General features: G+C 39.8%; 2 protein-coding genes across 3 annotated transcripts; one reads left to right on the top strand and one right to left on the bottom strand.

The window, feature by feature from the left end:
- The first annotated feature begins 141 nt into the window (after positions 1 to 141).
- LOC308562239 (uncharacterized protein) lies at positions 142 to 9,682 on the top strand. The gene is made up of 3 exons (XM_081148140.1): positions 142 to 527; positions 865 to 1,100; positions 6,467 to 9,682. The coding sequence occupies exons 2-3, from the start codon at positions 1,001 to 1,003 to the stop codon at positions 8,470 to 8,472; spliced, it is 2,106 nt and encodes a 701-aa protein (XP_081004266.1). The 5' UTR covers positions 142 to 527; positions 865 to 1,000; the 3' UTR covers positions 8,473 to 9,682.
- A 5,014-nt stretch (positions 9,683 to 14,696) lies between these two features.
- Positions 14,697 to 25,291, bottom strand: ZNF24 (zinc finger protein 24). 2 transcript variants are annotated; one of them, XM_081148143.1, is made up of 4 exons: positions 25,180 to 25,291; positions 22,780 to 23,285; positions 22,461 to 22,608; positions 14,697 to 20,319 (listed from the first exon to the last, which is right to left on the bottom strand). In XM_081148143.1, the coding sequence occupies exons 2-4, from the start codon at positions 23,197 to 23,199 to the stop codon at positions 19,781 to 19,783; spliced, it is 1,107 nt and encodes a 368-aa protein (XP_081004269.1). In that variant the 5' UTR covers positions 23,200 to 23,285; positions 25,180 to 25,291; the 3' UTR covers positions 14,697 to 19,780. The 2 variants fall into 2 exon arrangements, with proteins under 2 accessions (XP_081004269.1, XP_081004270.1); XM_081148144.1 differs by lacking the exon at positions 25,180 to 25,291 and adding an exon at positions 24,482 to 24,664.
- Positions 25,292 to 25,526: the final 235 nt, after the last annotated feature.

Here is a 25,526-nt window from a genome sequence, read left to right as displayed (position 1 = left end):
CTGGCTGCGGCCGGCCGGGGACAGCTCCGCGGACTTCCAGGCGCGAAGCCTCAGCCGCCCTCCGCGCGCCACCGCCCGCGCCTGCGCAAAGGCGAGGCCCCGCTCCATAGAGCTGAGCGATCCTCCCGGGTTCCTAGAGCGGACCCGGCGTCCGCGGAATCGCCGCGCGCGGGGCGCGCCTGCGGCCTGGGGAGCGCGTGGAGGTATGGAGGAGGTCGGCTCCCGGCAGGCGGGGGATCGCGGGTGATCCCGCCTCTCAAGCGGCCTCGCAGCGCCGCCCGGGAACCGCGTGCGGTTCCTAGAGGCCATGGAGAACCTAGGCCGCCGGCGTCGCTCCTGGGCGGGGTTCCTAGGCTCGGCGAGCTGGTCCGGTTCGCGGCCCGGCGTGCTGTTGGTGTCCGGTCCGTCCCTGCTGGCCCTTGGGTTCAGTTGAATGAACACGGGACACTGGGGGTGGGTGGAATCAGAAGCGCGAATGCATCCACGAGAAATCAGCCGACCGTGCCTGGAAAGAGCAAGCTGAATGTGTGAGTGTTGGGAGAAGGGAAGGAGGAGAAGACAGATGCTGAGGATGGATCGATAGTGTCGTTTAGGTGCAGGAAGGGAAGCAAATAACATAGTGTGAACCGCTGGGGCCGAATTCTAAGATTCCCTCCCCTGCCTTGTCTTTCCAGTTATACCCTTATTTTGTTAGCATCAGCCCCCCATGATATTTGAAGATCTCTAGACTTGGAATGGAGAATATATGTCCAAGAGGGGTAATGCCTGACTCCTGGGTGATGAGAGAGGAAGATTAATAAATTTTGAGAGAAAAGCACTGGGAAATTGAGATTTTGTTTTCTCCTTTACTTCTTTTACATCTAGAGGATGTATCTGGTGGTCCAGTGTCAGAAATTATATCTCCAGTCTCCGCAATGATTCCCTTCCAAGCCCAGAGGTGCCCAGTTGCCTCCAGGTCTCAGACCCCTACCTACCTGCACGAGAAAAGCCTACTGAGGAAATGATAACTCTCCAGTTGCTCCCTGAGGTGTCAGGTGTCCAGCTGCCGCCCATGGAGATGCAGTTCAATTATGAGTCTCAAGGCCACCACCTTCTGTCAGGTAAGAAGCAGTGTGTGTGATATTTCTTGGTGGTTTGGGGGAGGGGAGTTGTTACCATTGCTTTGTTAGTGTCTCCAATGCTATTGGTATTCTTCATCGCCTTCCCTTCACTCTGTTAGGCAGTACCATCTCTTTAGTGCTGCAAGCACAGTCACGTGACTTTATTGTGAATTCTGGCAGTCATACTCATGAAATTCCTTCCTCTCCTTTAGGTGTCCCAAATCTTTCATTTTTTCCCATTATAATCACCTTATCGCCAATCTGTCAGTGTTTGGTATTTCCCCATTCAAATCTTTTTAAGCATCTTTCTCATTTACTGTAGGGTTGTAGTTAAAAAGTTTTGGAGTCTGCCCTGGCCAGCCAGGTGGCTCAGTTGGTTGGAGCGTTGTCCCATACACCAAAAAGGTGGCGGGTTTGATTCCCGGTCAGGGCACATACCTAGTTTGTGAGTTTGATCCCCAGTCAGGGTGTGTAAGGAAGGCAACTGATTGATGTTTCTCTCTCACATGATGTTTCTTTCTCTTCAATCTCTCCCCCCCTTTCCTCCCTTCCACTCTCTCTAAAGATCGATGGAAAAAATATCCTTGGGTGAGGATTGACAATAACAACAACAAATAATAATAATGTAAGTGGATTATTAGGTATATAGTAAGAGGAGACATTCTTACTATTCCTTTACCCTTGTATTCTGGCCATGAGGAAGACAATATTGTTTGTTTTCCTCTAGTTTAAGGTATATTGCAGCCTGTACAACAGCACCCCAAACTTGGTATTGTTGCCTAGCTGATACCAAAACCGAACCTTCAGCAAATCACTTCATCATTATTGCAATCCATGTCTGGATGACAGGGCATGTAGTAAGACCCATGAATTACGTAAGTGTGAGCTCACCACTGTACTTCCTTCCCTATAAAATGACTCCATTGGAGGCAATATTGAATAGAATACCAGGTAATAAATATAGCCATGGTATTCTTAATCAGTGCAAATTTGTACCTGGACTATGTATTTAGTCCTTTGAAAAAAATTGCTGCCCTCTCCATGTTAGAAGGGGTCGAGCGTAATGAATCTTCCCCCAAGTGGCTGGCTATGACCGCTTTGTACATGAGTTCATTGGGCAAGCATTGGTCAAAAGGCTGACCAGCATTCATAATGTGAATCATCATGTCCATCTGATTGGGAGGCTTCTCCACAGTGGATGCCCTTTGGTAAGGATTCACATGGGACAGAAATATATTCATTCTTTGTTCATTCTAGGAGGTCTATCCTCATACTTTCCCTCCAGAATCCTTGTTTCTAGTCTTCCAGTCTTATTCTTTCCAGGTACCTAATTAATCAGATAACCCATGAGTCAATATAGTCAGGTATCTTAGGCTATGTTGCCTTCCATGAAAAGTGGACAGTTAAGTGTATACCTGAAATTCTGCCCACTAGGAAGATTTGCCTTCACTGGTGTGTTTGAGACCACAGCTAGGTATAAGTGAAAGCTGTTCGCTTTCAGCTTATGCCAACACACAGGCAGACTTGTCTGCAAACCAGTTCTGTTCTTTTTTATCTCTGTTAACTGGTAATAGGGAATTCCCATCAGGCTGTGAATATAGGTGGAGGGAGGGAGAGAGTGGAAACAGGAACAGGCACTATGAGAATCTGAGTCACTAACACATAGAATTTACTTGTCTTCCAGACTTGCTTTTACAATGGAATGTAGGTTTGTATGTCCAATTTTACGATTTGGTGGATTAAATAACTAGTACACAACGGTTAGTTTGTAATAGTCATTTGGTACTCTGTGGTCACGCACTAGGTCTCTCTTAGTGCCCAAGAGCAAACTAGGATCTGCTTTGGTATCTGTTGCCTCAAAATCAGGATTCACCAAGCAGTGTACCTTTCTGGGGTGGTAAAAATGGTTGAAGGTATAAGTGAAGTGAGAGAACAAGCCATGTGACTCTTTGAGAAGAGTGTTCAGGCAGAGGGAACAGCAAATGCAAGAGGTCCCTAGATGTATCAGGAGCAGAGTAAGCCTGGGCTATTCAGGTAATAAGGGTGGTGGAATGAAATGAGGGCAGAAAGGGACCAGATCATGGAAGCTTCTAAGCCACAGGAAAAATTTGGAGTTTATTCCCAGTTTAATGGGAAGCCATTGGAACTCTTTACATAGAATAACAACATGTAAAGATCACTGTGACTTGTATGGGGACTAGGAGAAAGTACGTTTGCAAGAAGAAAGCAAATGTTTTAAGAAGAGAGTAATCAACTATGTCAAATAAATCAAGAATAAGATTGATTTCAGTCATTGTAGTTTCCATGTAGTTATAGATAAGAGCCTGATGCAGTGTGTTAAAAAAAAGAGACTTAATGTTGGTTAGAATATAGAGCAGCGTTAACTCATGTACACTCCTGATGAAAGTGGAATTGGTTTAACCACTTTGAAATATCTAGTTGAAGACCTAACAATTCTGATCCTAAGTTTTTATAACCTAGAGAAACACTTGGATATGTGCACTGAGGTAGATGGACCAGCATATTCATATTGGCATTGTTTGTAATAGGAAAATGTTATTGTCCATTGAAGGAGAAGTGGTAAATAAATTGTGGTTTTTGTTACACTATAGTAATGAACATGAATGTACTACGGCTATACACACGAATATAGATGAATCTTCTAAACATAATGTTGAGCAAAAAATGCAAGTTGCAGAATACATGTGGTATAGTTCCATAAATGTATAAAGTTTAAAAACATACCATATTTGTCTGCTAGGGCTTCCATAACAAAATATCACAGACTGGGTAGCTTAAACACCACAAATTTATTTTCTCAAGTTCTATGCATTAATTTTGGTTATCTATGCTTTTTTCTAGAAGTTATAGTTTTAGCTTTAATGTTTAGGTTTATATTACATTTCTAGTTCATTTTTTTGTGTAACTTAAGGAAAGAGTTGGGGTTAATTTTGGCCATTATGATATCCAGTTCTAACATGTTTTGTTGAAATAGACTACCCTTTCACCATGCATTATGTCACAACTATGTTAAAGATCAGTTGTTTGGATCTTTATTTACTCTCAGTTCTGTTCCATTAATGGGTATGTCTGTCCTTATACAATTACCACACTGCCTTGATTACTGTGGCTTTATAGTAAATCTTGAAATCAAGTAGTGTAACTTCTCCAATTTTGTTCTTTTTCAAAAGTGTTTAGACTCATCTGTGCCTTTCTACGTAAAAGTTTAGAATCATTTTGTCAGTTTCTACATAAAAGCCTGCTGAGATTTTGACGGGGTTGCATTGAATCTGTGGATCAGTTTGGGGAGAATTCTACCATCTTAACAATGTTAAATCTTTCTGTTCATAAATGATGGCAAATATTTCTGGTTATTAGATCTTTAATTTCTCTCAGCAATGTTTTACAGTTTTCATTATAAAAATATTGCATATATTTTGTTGAATTTACTTTTAAGTATTTCATTGTTTGATACAATTGATAAAAATGTTTTAAGTTTTCATTCTAATTGTTCATTGCCAATATACAGCAATGCAATTGATTTTTGTATATTGCTGTGATAAACTCATTTACAAGTTCTAATAGCTTTTTTGAGACACTTTAGGATTTTCTATATATGTGATTGTGTAGTCTGTAACTAAAGACAGTTTGACTTTTTTCTTTCTTATTTGTGTGTTTCAATTATTTGTTTATGTCTTATTGCATTGCCTAGGAATATTGAGTAGAAGTTGTACAATGTTGAATAGAAGTGGTAAGAAGGGGCATTCTTGCTTTGCTCCCTTGTTCCTAGAAGAACAGCATTCATTATTTAACCATTAAGTATGATGTTAGCTGTTGATTTTTCTTTGCTTTTTATTGGAGTGGTTAATTTACATGTAACATAATTGATGTTTGGACGTAAATGTACTATCTCCTTATTTGTTTTTATTTATCCTATGTTTTGTTTCTTTCATCTCCTTTTTAGCCTAATTTTGCATTATCAGGTTTTTAACTTTTTCTATTAATTTGTTTATACATGCTTTTATTGTTATTTAATGGTTACCTCATAGCAACCTTTTTCAGGTATGATTCTGTGAGAGAATTTAGCCCAGGTACTCTAAAGCATCCATTGTAAGTAATGTATTAATGTCTCTCCTATTGTGATATACATGTACCATTTTGGGGAGAATTAAGAAAATAGTCACTCAAATAGTTTTCTATTTTGTTGTGGAACCCTGGTTGAAAAAGGCTGCCTTAGAAATTACAACATACACATTTATTATAGTTTACCTTAATTTACTACTTTTAGGATAATCCAAAGACTCTGTAATATTTTAGGTCTATTTACCTCTCTCCTATTGTACTGTTTTTTGCCATGTATTTTAATTCTACATATATTGTAAACTCCGTAAGACATTCATATTGTATAAATCAGTCAGTTACACTTAGATTTACCCAGATACTTTACTTTTTCCAGTGCCCTTTGTCTCTGGAGGGAAGATGCCTCCACTTGGAGGCTTGGGATTTTGGATGTTAGCCTTTAAAAGTAGTTTGTGTCATGTTTTCTCTCTAGACCACTTGTAGTCTGACCATGGTGTGCATTTTATAGTAAACACCACTTAACAGTGGGCTGACAATCAAGAAATTCAATGGTGCTCTCATGTTCCCTACCATCACAGGCATCTGGGATTATTGAGCACAGGAATGGCCTCCTCAAAAATCAACTCAAAAGAGATTTCTGACCCCACCTCTCTAAGCTTTTCCTGATTTACACACCTTAGTAAGGAAGTTTGGTCAATGAATTTGGCTGATCAGAAAAAGGGCTCATGCATAATTGGCTACTTCCTTGGTAATAATCAGAATAAAAGAGATGGAAGATTATCTATAGACCTGTTTTTGATAATTTAGGATTCTGTCTTGACCATACCTGGGCATGCTACATTCTTTACCCTAATGACAGCCTCTGGCCAGCCTGGTTGGTATACCTTCCCAGTGACAGCCTGGGCACTGCTGCCTCCTCCTACTTTCCCTCCACCTCCCCCCACCCCCACTTATTCACATTGCTTACCTTACAAACATTCATTAATTGCTTATGTATCAGCTCTAATTTAGTCAAACTTTCCTAGTCACTATGATTAGGTTTTGGTATTCCCAGATCTCCTGTGATAAACATGTACAGGTCAAATCTGGTAAGCCACTTCTCTGAATGGTTATTGTGATCCATTACTTATTGATTTTTCCTAGTTTCCTTCTCAGAGGATAATTTTGTGTTTTGTAGTAGAACCCCATATTGTGATGACATTTTATAGGTAAATACTGATGTTTCACCTGAAACTTTCTTACAGTATGGAGAACACATTCCATTTGAATTTTGTTTATTGTTCTAGATGGTGAGACCAAGACCAAGATTGGAGATCTGGCTTCAGCGGAGGAAATTATAGCAAAAACTGAACCACTGACTGAAGAGTCTGACAGCCCCAGAGAGGATGTTCTCCAGGATTCTGAATGCAGAGAATTTTATGAATTTGGGGACAAATTAAATGAAAAGGATCAGAACCTCTTTAAAAGAAGACAACATAACTGTGATGAATGTGGACAAAGCTTTGCTTGGAGTACAGGCCTTATTAGGCATCAAAGAATTCATTGGGAGAAACCCTATGAATGTGATAAGTGTGGAAAGGCCTTCAGTGTGAGCTCAGCTCTGGTTCTGCATCAGAGAATTCATACTGGGGAGAAACCCTATCCTTGTAATTGGTGTATAAAAAGTTTCAGTCGGAGCTCAGATCTTATTAAACATCAAAGAATCCACACTGGTGAAAAACCTTATAAATGTGATGAATGTGGGAAAGCCTTCAGTCAGAGCTCAGATCTTATTATACATCAGAGAATCCACACAGGAGAAAAACCCTATCAGTGCAGTCATTGTAGTAAAAGTTTTAGCCAGCGTTCAGACCTGGTTAAACATCAGAGAATCCATACTGGGGAGAAGCCTTATACATGTAACCAATGTAACAAACATTTTAGTCAGAGTTCTGATGTTATAAAACATCAAAGAATTCACACTGGTGAAAAACCATATAAATGTGATGTGTGTGGAAAAGCCTTCAGTCAGAGTTCAGATCTTATTCTACATCAGAGAATCCACACTGGGGAGAAACCATATCCGTGTGATCAGTGTGGCAAAAGTTTCAGTCAGAACTCAGACCTTATTAAACATCGAAGGATCCACACTGGAGAGAAGCCCTATAAATGTAACGAATGTGGGAAGGCTTTTAATCAGAGCTCAGTCCTTATTCTGCACCAGAGAATTCACACTGGAGAGAAACCCTATCCGTGTACTGAGTGTAGCAAAACTTTCAGTAGGCTTTCAGATCTTATTAATCATCAGCGAATTCACACTGGAGAGAAGCCTTACCCATGTAACCAGTGCAGTAAAATGTTTAGTCGAAGATCAGACCTCGTTAAACATCATAGGACTCACACAGGTGAGAAACCCTATGAATGTGATGAATGTGGGAAAACCTTTAGTCAGAGCTCCAACCTTATTCTGCATCAGAGAATCCACACTGGAGAGAAACCCTATCCATGCAGTAATTGTACCAAAAGCTTTAGTCGTCGGTCAGACCTTGTTAAACATCAAAGAATACACACTGGAGAGAAACCATACGTATGTAATCAGTGCAATAAAAGTTTTAGTCAAAGCTCAGACCTCACTAAACACCAGAGAGTACACTCTGGGGAAAAGCCCTATCACTGTGATAGTTGTGAGAAAGCCTTCAGTCAGAGTTCCGACCTAATTCTTCATCAGAGAATTCACACTGGAGAAAAACCCTACCCATGCACACAGTGCAGCAAAAGTTTCAGCCAGAACTCAGACCTTGTCAAACACCAGAGAACCCACACTGGGGAAAAACCATACAGATGTAATGAGTGTGGGAAGGCTTTCAGTCAGTGCTCAGCTCTCATCCTACATCAGAGGATCCACACTGGGGAGAAACCATATCCATGTGATCAATGTGGCAAAAGCTTTAGTCGGCGCTCTGATCTCATTAACCATCAAAGAATCCACACTGGTGAAAAGCCATATAAATGTGATACATGTGGGAAAGCTTTCAGAACATGCACTGATCTTATTGAACATCAGAGAATCCACACTGGGGAGAAACTGCACAGGTGTCTTCAGTGCAGCAGAACTTTTACCCAACTCTCTGAACTTACTGATCATGAGAAAGTCCATTCTGGCCAAGACAGTCTAAATGTGATGAATATGGGAAAACCTTTAGTGTACACACCACCTTTACTCAGAGACACTATACCAGAAAAAAAGCTTATGAATGCTATTGATGATTATGAAAAAAGTTTTAATAAATGCTCAAGTCTTGCGCTACATTAAAAAAAAAAAAAAACTGGAGAGAAAACATTGATTCAATTTTTATAATGAAGGTTTAACTCAGAGCTCAGACATTACTAAACTTAAGAAAAATTCTGACGAGGACTCCTGTGTGTTATGGGAAAATGTTCAATGTGAATAAAAATTTTACTGAATGTCAGCAAAAATGGAAAGAAATTCATACCTGCTATAAGGTAGGAAAAGCTCTAATCTTATCAAATACAGTCCAAAGGGGAGAGTTGAATCATAAAAAATGTGTAACAGTATTAAGGACCTTATCAGATATTGTAAAAATCAGTGTGGAGGGGTGTGCAATCAGAACTTAGAAATATATTAGTATTAAAACCTTAAATGTTCAGTGACCCCAAATTACCTACTACATATTAGAGAAGTTGTTTTAGATAATGTAGGGAAAACTTAAAATTCCTTCCATAATTTCATTGGCATTCATTCTGCTATCACACTTATCTATGGACAGCTGGAGAGTTCTATCTTATGTTAATGCTAGTTATCATTAAGTCCCATGTGTGAACATTTTATGCTATTCTGGTATTAACTACATAACTCCAGTGCCCCATATTTCTCAAAAAAATTTTTTGGCTTAGTTTTGGTTTTCCTAGTGAGGAGATTTTAAGTTCCTGTGATATTCACAGCAGTATGGATTTATTTTGCTCTCAGTAATGAAACCTATAAGTTTTGGTGGTTTGAAATCACTTCTTCAATATTACCACTTAATCACAGCTTCTAAATATGTGGAACAGTAAAAGAATTCTATATGTCAAAGTGTGAAGATTTCTCTACTACTGTATTACTTATCTTGTCATCTATAGGTTGAACAAAATGATAGTTAAAGTAATACTCCCATGACTAATTTGTGTAGCATATTCTGTTTAAAAATAAAAAGACCTACCTACTGATTTTAAGTAGCGACATTCATCTGACTTTTTGGTTTTTTATTTCTGACATACATATTGATCATAGACTGCATATATGCAAAGTTTTCTACTGAAAAGTAGGAAGTTTTTATTTTTTCATCCTCACCCAAGGATATGTTTTTATTAATTTTAGAGATAGAGGAAGGGGGAGAGAGAGACATCAGTCACTTGCCTCTCCTACACCCCACCCAGGAATTGAACCTGAAACCTAGGTATGAGCCCTGACTGGGAATCGATCCCACAACTTTTTTTTTTTTTTTTTTTTTTTTTGAGAGAGAGGGTGAAGGAGAGAAACACTGATGTGAAAAACAAACATTGGTCGCCTCTCACAGACACCATGACCAGGGATCAAACCTGAAACCCAGACATGTTTCTGTACTGGGAATCAAACCTACAACCTTTTAGTGTACGGACCCTTGCTCCAACCAACCAAGCCACCAGCCAGGGTGAAAAATAGAAAGTTTTTTAAAAATAAAAATTCAAATCGTCTTTCTAGTATTAACCATTTGTTAAAAATCAGCTACAATCAGTTACTTTGAATATCCGCCAGAATTATCCAATTAATATTTCAATCCAACAGACACTGTTAAATTACTATGTGCAGGGTATTTTTTAAGGTGTTATAGTCTACACAGTTTGTATACAAAACACTTCTTATACTGTCCCAACAAAGTGTGTACTGTATAGTGATAAAGACTGATGTATACAGAAAACACATCGCTCAATGTAATCATAAAGATAGACCAGATACTTGTAAGAGCTCAGAGGAGGTAGGGTTCAATTCTGATTGGAAAGAAAAGGGAAAGCTGTGTGGAACTCCTGAGATTTGAACTTTGAAGGATGAGGTAAGGGCATAAAGGCAGGGAGGGAACGGCAAAGGCACAGAAGCAAGGAAGTGTAAGAAACGATGTGGAGTGTGGTGCTTAGTCATTCACTCATTCAGTAAATATTCAGCATCAGGCACTGTACTGAGTGCTGCCGAAGGAAAAAAGGCCTGAAGCTTAAATGTTTTGAAAATAATGAATGGAATATGTATTTAAAAGAGTAAGAATAAAGTGGAAATAAAAATGAAGTAAAAGAAAAAAACAGTTGAGTGTGATAGTAAAACCCACAGGCACATAAACTCTCTGAGGTTTAGTGTCATCTACAAAATACTAGGTATGGTGGGGGTAGAGATATTTCTGCATTTTGCTCTCAAGATAATGGAAAGCCATTAGGATCTTTGAACCAGGTATGGCATGATCATCTCCCTGCTTTACGAAGAGTCTAAGATTAAAAGGAGGAAAGAGCAGAAAGGAAAACTATTCGGTAGTCTGGAAATAAAATCATGAGGTCCAGAAGTAGAGGAGCATGAAGGCATTGACATGATGATAGGTTGAGAAGTGAGTAGGGAGAAACGTGTACAATCAATTCTTGTCTGTTCTTTGGGGAATTTCAAAAGTGAGAAAGACACCCTGGCTGATGTAGCTCAGTTGGTTGGGTGTCATCCCTGCACTGAAATGTACCCAGGTGGTCAGGGCACACGGCCAGGTTGTGGGCTCTGACCCTGGTAGGGGGTGTGCAGGAGGCAGCCAATCTATGTTTCACTCTCACATTGATGTTTCTCCCTCTCCCTTCCCCTCTCTCTAAAAATCAATGAAAAAAAGTGTTAGGTGAAAAAGGAAAATAGATCATCAAATTTGTATCTGAAGTTTAGCCATCTCTCTTGAGAATGAAATTTTAAGAGCCAACTGCTTACTATACATTTCCATCCTGCGTTCCACAGGTAAACTCAAATTCATGAATTTAACATATATACTCATCTTCCTCCTGAATCCCCTATGCTGGTGAGTTGCTCTACTAAACATCTTGCTATCCATATTGAATAACATAGCTATCCTACATGCTTCACTCTCCCCCCATTTTCTAAATCCAGTTGCTCACCAGGATTTGGAAATGAGTTATAATCAAGTAATGCTACTTACTGTAAAAATAATGAAGTATACTGAGGAAAAAGGGAAGGGAAATGCAGAGTATTGGGCCTGATATTTAATGCCAGTTGATTTTCCCAAGCATTTGCTGATTCTTCAACTGGCAGGGCCCAAGTTTAAGAAATCTAGCCAAATGACACTGGAAGGTTATATGGAACTCTCAGCCAACTCACTGTGATAGGGAGTAAAAATTGGAGTACAGAATATGCCAAGTAGGAGGTACTCTTGTAATCACCCCACAATCTCAGTGTAAACATTGAAAGGCTATTACTCTAGGAGAGAGAATAAAATCCGTGTGGACCAAGTCTAAAAAAAGTCTAAAACAATCTCAGGTCTTCCTTTTAGTAAATTATCTGTTCCTAATCTAGCTGCCAGTGAGAAGACATGGTGAATCCTCTCCGGAGGATGACAGGCTTACCCAGGGACAGTAACTTTTCATGCAAAATATTCAGTGTTAACCAAAAACTACCAGAATCAGTCACAGATATCAATATGGTCTCACACAGACACACACACATGCAAATGGACAGACACAGAAACAATACATGGATTAGTACATATTACCTGTGTTCTCTGAGAAGACCTAGAAGTAATGACACTCCAGAATCATGAACATACCCAGATCATGGTTTTTAAATAGCATTCTACAAATAAAAGGAACAAGGGTTCCTTTGAGAAATGGCTGATTCTAGGGCTAGGGCAAGGAAAATACAAGATGATCCTGGAGCATCTTATAATACAAGAAAGTAAGCAAGAGCTCAAAAAACAATACAATGGGGACATGTCAAAGGAACAAAGGATTCAAGCTGAGTGAGCTTCCAAAACCAAATATACTGATGTAATATGGAAGAAGAGACAAATCATCTTTATGGAAGAATTGTAAGTAATACATATTATCCACCCTCCATGATGTGAAGTTTAATCCCAACCTCCCACCCCTAAAGAAAGCTGGACCTGTTGACTCACTTCCAAGGAATAGCATGTGGAACAGGAAAAAATAGTAACTACAGTGGAGAAACCTGGCAAAAGCTGATCTAAGCACTGTTGATATTTTGGGCGAGATATCTATCTATTCAGATGTGTATATATCTGTAATACACATGCCATTTTTTTCTGAATTGTTTAAAAGTTGCAGACATAATGCCCCTTTGACATTTAAAGAGAGAAGAGGATTTTGAGCAGGGAAGTGGCATATCCTGACTTATATGATCTGGCTGCTGTGTTGAGAACTGAGTGAAGTAGGGAGAGCAGGGAGGCTATTGGCTTGAACAACTTTCTAAGATGAGGACGATTCTAAGAATATGTTCGGGGAGAAATTAAAAGTTTGTTTTTTGGGACATGCTAGGTTTGAGATGTCTAAGCAGTCATTGTGGCGAGCTTAGTTTATAAGCCACCTCCTATATTCAGGGCCCAGGTTTCTGGTTTGAAACCGCTACGCCCCTAAAATTGCCGGCACCATCCTGAGGCTGCAGGCCCATGAAGCTGCAGGTAGAGGGAGCAACTGACTCCCACTTGATCTCTGGCCTGCTATCCTCCAGTGCTGTCTTGGAGCCCGACTTCCTAGTGGCTGTTGCTGGAGAGGCTAAATGGTGCCACCAGAAATTTGGAGTGGATAATCTATGGAGGAAACTGACCAGAGGGAGAGGGGAGTCTAAAGTCTCCCTTTTCCTACCCCATGGTGAGGTGCAGATGAGGCAGTTCATACCACTGCTCTCAGAAGATGCTCAGTGAGACTAAGCACACAGCTGTGCTGCTTTAGCAGCTGTATGCAGACAGCTCAGTAACAACTCCATTTGTTCTCTCCTTCCCTGCTTCACTTCCCCCTTTACCCTCAGTCAACCTTTCCTGGGATTACATCACAATAAAATTTTAGCAGTAAGCTCTTATCTTAGGCTGTTTTCTTAAGAACCCAGACCAAAGCAGGCATCAAAATGGAGCTATCTGGTAGGCAAAGGGATAATACAAACCTCTGGTTCAGAGAAGAGGCCTCGGCTGATACAGATTTTGGAGTTGGAGGTAGTACTTAAAGACGTAGGACCAGATGAGATAACCTAGGAAGTGAAATAGGTAGAGACTTGAACACTGAGCCCTCAGGTATCTCAATTATAAAAGTCCAGAAAAATGAGTAAATATCAGCATTGAGACTGAGAAGCACCCATGAGGGAGGGGGGTAAAAAAAGTGTTCTTGAAGCCAAATGAATGTGTTATGCAAAATATTGCTGATGGCTCAAGCAGTATGTCTAATAAATGAGTATTGGAATCAGCAGGATAGAGATTAGCAAACTTGACTGGAACTTTTTACATGAATTTGTATGGTGATGTCACACCTCATTCCTGATATAATTTTTTATCATTTTTTCCTGATCAGTCTAGAAGTTTATTAATCTTTTTAAAATTAGCTTATTTCTAAACTTTTTCTATTACTATATTAGCTTCATAAAGAAAATATGTAAAAAATATTTTTGAGACTTTAAAGAAACAAGACAGCTGGATACTTTGTTCTATTCTCAGCAACTAGTAATGTCACTTCTTCCCTGTCTCATTCAAAATTAAGTCCTAGTCTCACCAATGGCCAACCAGGTCTTCCATGATCTGGCCCTGCCCACAACCCTCACCGTGCTTCTCTCTGGCTTCATCCACTACTCCCCACATTCATTCTGCTCTAGACACACTGGCCTCGTTGCTGTTTCTTGAACAAATGAGGCATTGTTCCCACATCCAGCTCTTTGTACTTGTGTGCACATGCCTGGAACATCTTTCCTCCAGTCTCAGCTTGCTTTCTCCTACTCATTCGTCTTTCATCAAATCTCACTGCAGCTTTCCCTGAACAACCTATCTAAATTGCAGTGCCTTTCCTCCTGGATTCTTGTCTTCCTTCTACCTGATTTATTTCCTCAATATTCACGATGACATGTTTGTTTTTACAGTCACGTGTAGTTTCCAGACACAGGAGCAATAGATGTAAACCCCAGAAGTCTTAGGCTGGAACAATTTCAAATCCACAGGCCTGAAATAAAATGAGGGCTCCCAAGAACCATGGAAGGGGGATGGAGGTCATGGGGAGGGACTCCAAGGGTCACATACAGGAGATACTTGAGAGGAATGCCCCAAGAGCAACGGTTGGAGGTGGGTGCAGCATAGACTCAGCAGCATAATTCCCAGTCTCAGACTCCCAGTAATGAAGGATAGGAAGAGAAATGCCTAAAGACATTATGTGAAAAGTTTTTCAGCGATGGACATTCCCAACATCACTACTCAGTTTTTGTATGTAAAGTGTATGTGTGTGGTGTGTGGTATAGAGTGGAGTAACAAATGGCAGAGGTTGACAGGAGGCCAAATCATGGAAGGCCATGCTAATTTTATTAACCTATATAGTGCATAAAGTATAAGTCTAGCACTTAAAATTACAAAGGTTTCTACAAATCAGTAAGAAAATACAAATAACTATTAATCAGGACAGAAACCCAATTCAATTATCTTAAACAAGGGACTTTATTGGCTCACAAAACATTAAAAGTCCGGAGGTAGGGCAGGCTTTAGGCACAGCTGGATCTAGGGCCTCCAGAAAAATGACATCAGAACTCAGTTCTCTTTCCTTTCTGCTAGCCTCTGTGTTTCTCCTCAAACTCTCTCCACATGGTACAAATTCAGGCTTACATAGTCCTTAGTTCGTGGGATCTCCACAAAGCCTTCTTTTCAATAGTTTCTGCAGAAGTTCTGTTGAGGGCTCTTTTTAGCCAGGCTTGAGTTACATGCCTATTCTTTAATCATTGCAGCTAAGGAGCTGCAGAACTCAGGAAGGCCAGACCTGGTCATGTATTCACCTAAGCCATAGGGAATGGGTTCCCCATAATAAATAAGGGTTCTGTTACCAGAGGTGGGAAAAGAGATGAACAAACAAGAACAACATATGTCCACATATAACCCAAATGGAAAGCAGGTAAAGGATATGAACAAACAATCCATGGTAAAACTATAAATGGCCAATAAACATATGAAAATAACCTCAACCTCACTATTAATCAGGGAAATGCAATTAAGGATTTTTTTTTCTTCTCATCAGATAAAATGATCACATGTAGGTAAGGCTATGTGGGAAAATGAGCATTTTCCATACAGTTGGTAAAATACAAAGTTATGAAGGCCTTTAGGAAGGCTAAGGTGGGTCTATCAGAGAACACACCCTTTGATCCAACAATCCACCTTATACAACTCCATCCTAAAGAAATATTCACACACATGTACAAAGATATATGAAAAAAGATTTACTTTGGCAATGTAACAGCAAGAGAGAAAAAATGAGGGAAATTTTCAACAATGTTATTTTTATAATACTGAATCCTATTCAACCATGAAAGAAATTTAAAGACCTCAGGATAGGTTTTTAAGACAAAAAGGGGTGGGGGTAGCTACAGAACAGTACATATATAATCCTGTTTATGTAAAAATAGCTTTATATGTTTATGCATATTCATATGGAAATGTATGGAAAGGGGACTAGATGGATGTATACTAAACTGTGGAAAGTGGAATGTGATTGGAAGTGCTGGAGAAAAGGTTCTCTTTGTTCTTATACCTGTGTGTATCATTTACATTTTGTACAATGAGCTAGTAGTCATTTATACTTTCATAATTAAAGAAAAATGGGCAAACACAATTCACAACAGGAAATGCAAATAGCCAATAAACATATGAAGAAATGTTCCTAATAATCAAAGAAAGGAAATAAATTTTGCCTATCAGATTGGCAAAAATATTTAAGGATTCAGGATCGGTGGGAGTGTAGGCCAGCCAACAGGCACTCTTACTATTGATGGAGTTGTAAATTGCTGTAAATTGGTAATCTTTTAGGCGGCATCTCTTAAAATGCTGAATGTGCACATTCCCTGACCCCAAAAAGTCACTTGTATTGATAAATTTCCTACAGAAATACCCACACAGGCAGCAAAATATATGTACAAGGATCTTAACTATACCTTTATGTATAATTTTTTTAAAAAGAACCAAATTATCCATGGGTTGATTACAGTATATTCATGCAATAGAATAGTATATGTAGCCATGAAAATGTCTGTATCAAACTGGGAAAGAGGAGAGGAAAATTTCAGAGCAGTACATGAAAAATGGGGATATGTACCTACGTCACATGGGTGCTGTATTAAGTTAATCCATGGTAAAGCACTTCAAATAGTGTCTTTACAGGAACCACAAATGTGGGCTATTAACACGTTTGCTTAAATTTGTGTATGCCTAGGTTTGGAAGAATAACAAACCGAGTATTTCTTACTTCTGAGTAGGACTATGAAAAGGAATGTCCTTCTCACTTTATATTCTGTGCTATAGAAAATATTAATGAGCAAGTTTAATAGCTTTCACATTTGTTAACTATAAAAGATAAAAACACCTGAACCATAAAAGATAAAACCTAATGTCAAGGTTTAACAGCCACAGCTCATGGCATTGTGGAAAAATTTATGTCTGTAGAGTTCACAGAACTAAGTTTCAGTTTTAGCCCTACTTGGTCACATGCAAGTGACACGATCTCTGAATCCTGCTTTTCTAGTCTACAAATCTAAGTGAAATCAGGATAGTGTCTAATCTGATGCCTGGCATGCAGATTATCTCAATACATATAACCCTCCCTTCAACTTACATAGATGTGGTAGACATACTGGCTAAATGACCAAGTGCCAACTGGGTGTGAACGTAGGAGCTTAACCTCCAAGAAAACCAGAAGAAAACTTGATCAGTAATGAGCAAATGCTCAGTGGCTACTGGGTAGGTATCAGCAGTCTGTGTGCCATTAACACTGACTGCTTGTTTGCTAACCAAACAGATGCCAATGCTGGACAACTGCTAGATCACTTCATCAGAAGCTGTGCAGCCTCCAGAACTGCTGTGTGGGTATAATGTACAGATGAAATCATAAATCACTGAATAGTTATTTTAAATCAGTTTCTCTACTGGGGATATAACCTAATCAGAAACAGCGCACACACAGACCACTTCCTTTCCCTGTGTACCATCATCCAGTCTTTTTGGATCCAGCCATTTTTCCCACAGAGCCTTGCCTTAGCCTCAGAATCCTTTCTAAACAACCCATAGGTATCAGAGCTGGCAAGACAAACACATATTTGCCAACTCTAATACTACTTTTTCTAAACTCTCATTATACCAAACATCTTTGGCATTTAAGACAAATCTACCACGTGGAAGCTTCTTCGTATAGAGAAAAGATACAGAATCTTTAAAAAGCATGAAATTTCAGCCACTGAGAGCTTGATCCCCTCTTATCTACTCGGATATAAGAATTCTGTCATCCCAGCAGAATTCCAAATATGCTACCTCAAAGCCTACTTGGAAAGAAGCCAGTAATCGATCAATCAATCAACTCAAGATCATTTTATCTTAGAGCAGAGGAATCTATACCTTTATTGGACATTGACTTGTTTCCTCTCAGCCAGCAAAAAAGACCCAAACAAAAGTCCCTACATTTTCTTGTATAACTTAAAATACATTATTATCATTACTACATATTTATACTTCAATAAATCTTAATCTATAAAGCACATTTCTTATAATTATCAGAAAATCTATAAACAAACTCCATTCTGCCTTACTTCTCCACCAGCTGGCCTTGCATTTATTACTATGCATTTTAACAGGCTCATGCAAATTTCACCTTCCATTTTTCAAATTTGATCCAAGCACCAGTTGTAACCAAAAATCTCTGGAACTATGAAATATTTATTCACATGGGTCATTTTCTACATAATGATGCCCACTATAAAAAAGCCTTTTCTCATATTCTATATTTTAACTTCCAGAGTTTTCCACTAAACAGTAGAATCACAGTACCTGGGATTCTCAGCCAAGGAGTATATAATCCTACTACTACAATGTATTACTTTTATACATTTTTAAAAATGTGTTAAGACTTAAAATTAAAAAAAATAGTTCAATCAATTCTGATAGTTAATAAACTAGTTGTTAATAACCTAGTCGTTTATTTTTTAAATAGAACAATTAATTCAACTTAACATGTAAGTATAACCTCAATGCTACTAGAGATTGATTAGTTTTTTAAAAACCCATGAACCTCCAAACTGTGATAGAATTTTGGAATCACCTCTGAAGAATGCTGGAGAGATGGTTGTCAGCTATTTGAGCTGAGTCATCCTTTCCCCCAAATATAACACCCTGGTAAGAGAACTATGGCTCTGGGAACTTCAGAGCTGACCTCTCCCCAGGACTGCTCAGAAGTGGGCGAGAGGCTAACTCACAAGAAACAGCTTTGTACCAATCCCCCAATAATTTACAGTGGAAGAATTACCTACCTACTTATGGTAGGGTTACAGTACCTAGCACAGTGCCTTGTCGGTAGAAACTGTTTAATAATAAATGAATACATGGCTGCTTTGTTAGCCTGGTGTTCAACTCTTTTACCAAAAAAATAAAATAGCAAACCTGATACTTGTTACCCACCTGGTCAGGAATTTGTCTGTCCTTAACAAAAACAAAAGCAAAATAATAATGAATTGGATCTTCAAGTCTTTTTTGTTTTCTAAAAGCCAAGATAGACCATTACCCTTTTACATTTGCCCTTCAACATTGTCATTCACTGTAAATTCTCCCCGTGTTATTTCTACTTTCATAGTTCACGATTATTTAGACTGCCCACTTTCTAATGATACATGGAAAAATATTATTTTCATTAGTGGGATGCCTCCCAATTACAGATAGGATGCAGTTTTTTATTTTCCTACAGGCAGATAATTACATCTAGATAAATTCTTGACAGCCTTCAATTCTTGGATCAAAGTATTTTTATAGATTTCCCAATCTTAGTGTCCCATTCATTTTTTGATGTTTTATCACCATCACTTCTAATTTTACTTTGAAGCTTTTAGTCATCCTTTGTTTTCTATTTTCTGAAATGCATATCCAAGTTGGGTAAAAAGAAACAGAAGAGTGAATTTTGAAAAGATGGTTTCGGTTTTCAGATTTCATAATTCCTGTTGCCTTTTAATGTAGAAAGGAATGTATCCTTGCAAAGAACATTTCAATGATCAACACAGAACTAATGTATCTGTCTAAAAAAGAAAATTTTCAGAAAGAGACAAAGAATCAAGTAGATCATTATTTAGAAAAAATAATATAAACATCACATGGAAGATTTAGGCATTTACATGTGAATTAAGTTTAAAATTTCAGATTCTAGGCAGGTATGACACCATTTCTTTCAAGATAAAATAATAATGGTGGGTGACAATTTTCTACATTTCTCAGTGGATTTTTCTAACACCTATAGGGAAACCAAACTATTATGTCTCATTCCATGTTTTTAATTTTGTCTTCATTTCTGAAGAAAAAGACCTGAGTGCTGACTTTTTTTTTTTTAATTTCTTAAACTTTCACAACATTCAGAAGTTTTTCTGCATTGTGTCTTCGCTGATGTCTAAAAAGATTTGAACTTTGACTATAGGATTTCCCACACTGAACGCATTCATAAGGTTTCTCCCCAGTATGGATTCTCTGATGATTAATAAGCCCAGAATTCTGGCTAAAGGCTTTCCCGCATTCAAGACATTTATAAGGTTTTTCTCCAGTATGGACTCTCTGGTGTTGCACAAGGATAGAACTTCTGCTGAATGCCTTCCCACATTCAACACATCCGTAGGGTTTCTCTCCACTGTGGATTCTTTGATGAAGAATAAGGGCTGAGCCCTGACTGAAGTGTTTTCCACATTCATCACATATATGTTGTTTCTTTCTAGAAGGATTTCTCTTTCTTTCAAACCTGCCTTTAGGGAAACAGGCTTCTCCATATTTAAAAATCTGAGGAACGCCTATATTGAGTGTGCCAGGAACTTCATGAGATTCTACTGCTGAAGGAATCTCCTGCTTTGGAGCTAATGCTCCATTTTCAGTCCTAACATCATCATCTGAAATAAACAGAAAATGTAAATATCACTCATTTCCTATTTTGGAAGAAAGGAACCTGAAGAAAAAAAAATTAATGAACTTAGAGTAAATAAATAGCTTGCAAACATCTCTAAACAGTACTCTGAAAACTGGTGTTAAGGTTGCCTACTCTCGAGAAAAAAATGAAATGACTAATTATGAGACTGAGGTAAATAACATAATGAGGGATTAAACAATTAAATCTGAATAAAAGTAGTAACATAGGCTAGTGGGTTATACATAGTAATGAGAAAAAAAAGAACAGAAAGATGGTAGGTCTTAAGATGTTAGGGAGAAAGATGCAGCGAGGTCTGGATGGAACTTTGTAAGAACAAATATAAAATAAGTTTGACCATTAGGAAATCATCATAATATTCTTTTGCTCTGAAAAGGGGAGAAATTACATCAAAATACAATGGTGTAAAAAATAAGCAACCAGTCAGAAAGTGACCATTTTCTGAAATGAACAAGACAAGGCAAGTCAAAGTCAAGATTAGAACACAGGAGTCATCCTGACAAGAAGGGGCTGAAGATAAGCTCAGAACATCCTTTGTTAATTCAGGTCATGGCACAAATTCAATATGCCCTTAATAAATCCAAGTTTTCCTGTAAAAGAAAATTGCCCTATTTGGTATTTCTCATGGTACCTAGATGAGTTATTTCTTGGTCTCAGATGTGTCCAGTGAAAGAAAAGCCTGAATTATCAGCATGAGGTACCATCACATCTGCAGGCAGCTATATGAGCAAGTTTCGTTTAAGACTTTCCTGATATACAACCCAATAAGTAAATGTTTTTCATTATAAAGAAATAAAATCAAAAAGTAAGAGAGAAAAAAAGCTTTCCTGAAACTTCAAGCCTTGAAAAGGCAAGACAGTTACTATAGGGTGAGCAGCAGCACTCAGAAAGGTGGTAGTGAACAGGTCTATAATAAATGATGAAGAAAGGAATACATCAGGAAAGAAGGCTGATAAAGACAGAATAAAGGGGTGGAGGGGAATAGTAAAGTCTGGAGTTTTGAAAAACCAAGGAGTGTGAAGGTTAAGTGGAGACAAATGGCACAGTAAGAAGTCTCAAGTGTGGTAGAGACTAGACTGCTGAAATGAGGACTTAAAGACAGGTGAAAAGTATAAAGTTCAGGCAGGGAGAAGTTTTCTGCCCAAGAAAATGCCACCTCCAAACCAAGGATAGTGATTTGCAAACTTTAATGCACAGAACAATGTTTCATGAAACATGAAAAATTGCAGATTCTCAGCAGATTTCAGCCCCATACCAGTTCTGACTCACTAATACTGTCCCCTTCAAATGGGAAGAAAACATGCTTAGACCACATTCTGTGACACTCCAGTGTGATCTTCAATTACCTCAAGGAATGATTCCCAAAGCTGTCTCAAACAAAATTTTATTTCAATGCATACAGAAGAAAAATATATCGAGTAGTTTTAGGAATAAACTAGGTTGTATCAAAGTATACAAATAAGTATGTGGCATTAATTATAAACATACTGGGAAAGACTAGTCTAATTTTTCTGTATTTAAAGCTTATTATAGCTAGGAAGCCTGTTTTTGCACGAATCCTTAGCAAAGGTGAAGAACTTTACCCAAATATCATTTCTACAAATGAATCTTAGAAAAAAAATGATTCTAGGTAGGATGTCGAAGAAAAAAGATACAGCTGAAAATTTAGAAAGACTTCAGTAATAAACAACAAATAAAAAGAATAGATTTGAAGAGGCTTCAGATAAGTTTACTATACCAATAAGATTAGGCAGGAGATTGAAAGGGCATGGAACAGATGACAAACATGCAATATTGCACGCAAAATACAGAGACCTATATTTTGGTCTTAGAGGTAGGTGCTGGCTGAGAGTAAAGCAAATGCCAGCCAGCCTGAAATGAGCAGGTCTTCAAGAAAGAGGTGGAAGGAAAGAAAAGGCTGATGTTAATGTCTAGGAATAAAAGACCTGAGGTCAACAACCCAATTGTTATGAGAAAAGAAATCAAGCTCCTACAGTGTGTCCAGTCTAAGACCACACACACACACACACGAGAATAAGCAAAGGGTTCTAGACGAAAGGCCCACACTCTCTTTCACCTCTACCCACATGGAATTCTGGTCCTTACCACTGTGCCTTAGGGAATGGAGCTCCCAGGATGCCCACTTGAGCTGGTTTTCCACAGCATCAAGCTCAGAACTTGGTAATCCCTGAGCATCTTCCTGAGATACAATCTCTTCTACCAGCACTTCCCGTTTTCGTCGACGGAGAGAAACCTAGAAATAAGATTTGGTTCAATTGATAAGGAATTTAATGAAAATCAGAACCAACCATACATAAGAGAAACCATACAAAGCATATACTGCAGTTAAGTGGAGTTAATTCAGCAGCTTTGCCTACTGGTGGGCCAGTGCTTCTGACCCAGGAAAGTGACAGCAGGGGCTCACCGGCTGTCCAGGGTCATCTAGTTCGCTCTCTAAATCCTCCAGCACCGTCACTGCCTCCTCTCCATTCTCTGGATGATGCTCGCGAACCCAAGTCTGCAGTTCCTTGGGTAGGATGGCAACGAACTGCTCCAGCACTACCAGCTCCAAGATTTGTTCTTTTGTGTGTGTCTCTGGCCTGAGCCATAGACGGCAAAGTTCTCGAAGCTGGCTCACAGCTTCACGGGGCCCAGGTGAATCCTGGTACCCGAACTGCCTGAATCGCTGTCGGAAAACCTCTGGGTCAGGGAGATGGTTCCAGGGGATACTTGATCCCTCTTCACCATCAGGATCCTCCTCCAGCTTCACTCTCAGAATTTTTTCCTCTTCATCTGGAGTTGGGATGATAAGTATCGAATCTTCTTCCACTGACTGTGCAGACATCCTGATTTATATTACTTCAAGAAATGACAATCAAGGCAGGCAGGATATAGCCTCAGAGAAATACCCCGTTTTCTTCACGGGCAATCCTGAGACACAAGAAATAAAAAAGTAAAAATATGTAAGTGAACAAATATCCTAAGAATTTGGACATATGTTGATAAAAGGAAAAATATTTCTTCTTTTACTGAATTAAAATTTCCAATCAATAACCAACACCAGAAGTTGGCAAACTACAGTTCACAACTAAATCTGGCCTGCTGTCTGTTTCTGTACAACGCTTGTATTAAGAATAGTTTTCACATTTTCTACAAATGAAAAAACTCAAAAGATTAATTCATTATGTGAAAACAATATGAAATTAAAACATCTGTGTCCCAAAATAATTTTATTTGTTCACAGTTCATGTTACAATGGCAGGGATGGATTGTTGCCACAGAGACTGTGTGGCCTAAAAACCCTAATATTTATTATCTGGCCTGTCAGAGAAAAAGTTTGACCATAAAATCAACAAACCCTATTTCAATAACCAAAAGAATCCAAGTAAGAACCAGCCCACCTCAGTGTTTTCTAAATGCATCTGATCCTGAAACACATTATTTGCAATTCAAGACTGGTTCGTGTTCTCACACACACACTTAGGTAAACTCAATGTTTTCTTATGTGTTTAAGAAAAAAATTTTAAAACAAAATTTGTAAGTTAAAAAATATTTTTAAAATGTTTAAGAACTCCCTACACTTAAAATACGTGTAAAAAATTATTCACTCACTCAGGAACAGATAATATTGACAAAAATTAGCCTCCAGTGCCATACAATGCAAATATTATTCAGTCACCCACCACACCATAACTACATTTAAATTTATGACAGGCATTAATCACAGCAAATTCTATGAAAGGCACTCTCATAACCATCTTAACTTCTTGCAGTCACCCAGAATCTTGTTCTTACACTGGATGACTCACAATTTTCCCAGCTTCTACCTTCAGGGAAACCTTGTGCTATTTCTGATCATTTTCTTAGTATTTGCACAGTCATGCCCATGCCATTGTTTACCACACATATTAGGAATGGGCCATGCAGCTACTTAATGTATCTGTTCAGGGCTCCGAATCTGAAATCCAGTAATTTCAAGAGCTTATTGTAACCCGATCAAGATGAAGACTGGGATCAGAAAAGACCTTAGCACACAGGTAAAACATAGAAGTTTAATTAAGTACTCCGGAGTGTGGTGGCCTTATAAATTTGGTTTAGCCAACAGATTCGTTCGTCCCCATGCCTACCTTATCAGTGGTTGAAGCATTCTATATATAAAAGAAATTTTTCTTCTACGTTCTCATCGGCACCCTGCCCGTGGACGTGGAGGCGGCGCGGAGAGGGCTGGCTCGCGGTCCCGACAGGATCAGGGTGGAGAGCCCCGACCCAGGGATCTCCCTCCCTCCCTCCCTCCCTCCCGCAGAGCGCCGCTGCGGCCCCCGCCCCGCCCCCGCCCAGCCCCGCCTTCCTCGGGCCCCGCGGCACCCGCGGCTGCGGATTTCTAAACACCAGAGGCCACTTTGGCACGTCAACGTCGGGCCCACGACACTTTCCCCCGCAGCCGGCGGAACTACAAGTCCCGGCAGTTCTCGCGCAAGGCCCGCCCTCTCCCACCTCCTCCCGAACCGAGTCCCAGAACCCTCCGCGAGACGCCAGGGCCTCGAAATAGAACAAAACCGGCTGATGGGGGAGGGGAAAGACGGGGTCGCGGAGGACAAGGGGGGGGGAAGAAGGACCTTCGCAGGGGGCAGGAAGCCCTACCCGGCCTTTCGTCTACCCCTCCGCGCCCCGCAACTGCTGGTCGCGGAGACGACGGCCTGTCCCCCGCGCCTCCCGGGGACCCAAGGAAGGTCCCCGCCAGGTTTCTCCGCTGGCTCCTGCGAAGTGGTCCGCGGCCCCTAGCCCGGCGACCCCCGCAGGCCCTTTCCCCCGCTCTGGCGCAAACCTCCGGCTCGGGAACCGCAGCAGCTTCGCTGTCCGCCGAAGACGCAGAAACGCCGCTCACAAGCCGTTTCCCAGAAGCCCCCGGCGCGGACTGCTTCCTGTCTGCGGGCCCCGGGAGGCGGGGAGAGGCGAAGCCCCGCGTTGCCATGGAGATGTGCCCCGGGCGGGGGAGGGGCGGCCCGACGACAATGACCGCTTTGAGGCCGGGGTTGGCCTCGTGCCTCCCTCCTCGGGTAGCCCAACGCTCTGTGTTCCGCTTAAAAGACAAGTTAAAGAAAGGGAGAATTCTGCCATTAACACAGCCTTAACGGTTTCACAAACCCTTTCACATGCATTTTCTCATGTGAT

The sequence above is a fragment of the Miniopterus schreibersii genome (assembly GCF_964146895.1).
Source record: "Miniopterus schreibersii genome assembly, chromosome: 10".
Taxonomy (NCBI): domain Eukaryota; kingdom Metazoa; phylum Chordata; class Mammalia; order Chiroptera; family Miniopteridae; genus Miniopterus; species Miniopterus schreibersii.
The sequence above is the reverse complement of the archived record's forward strand: the minus strand, read 5'-3'. Positions and strand labels throughout refer to the sequence as shown.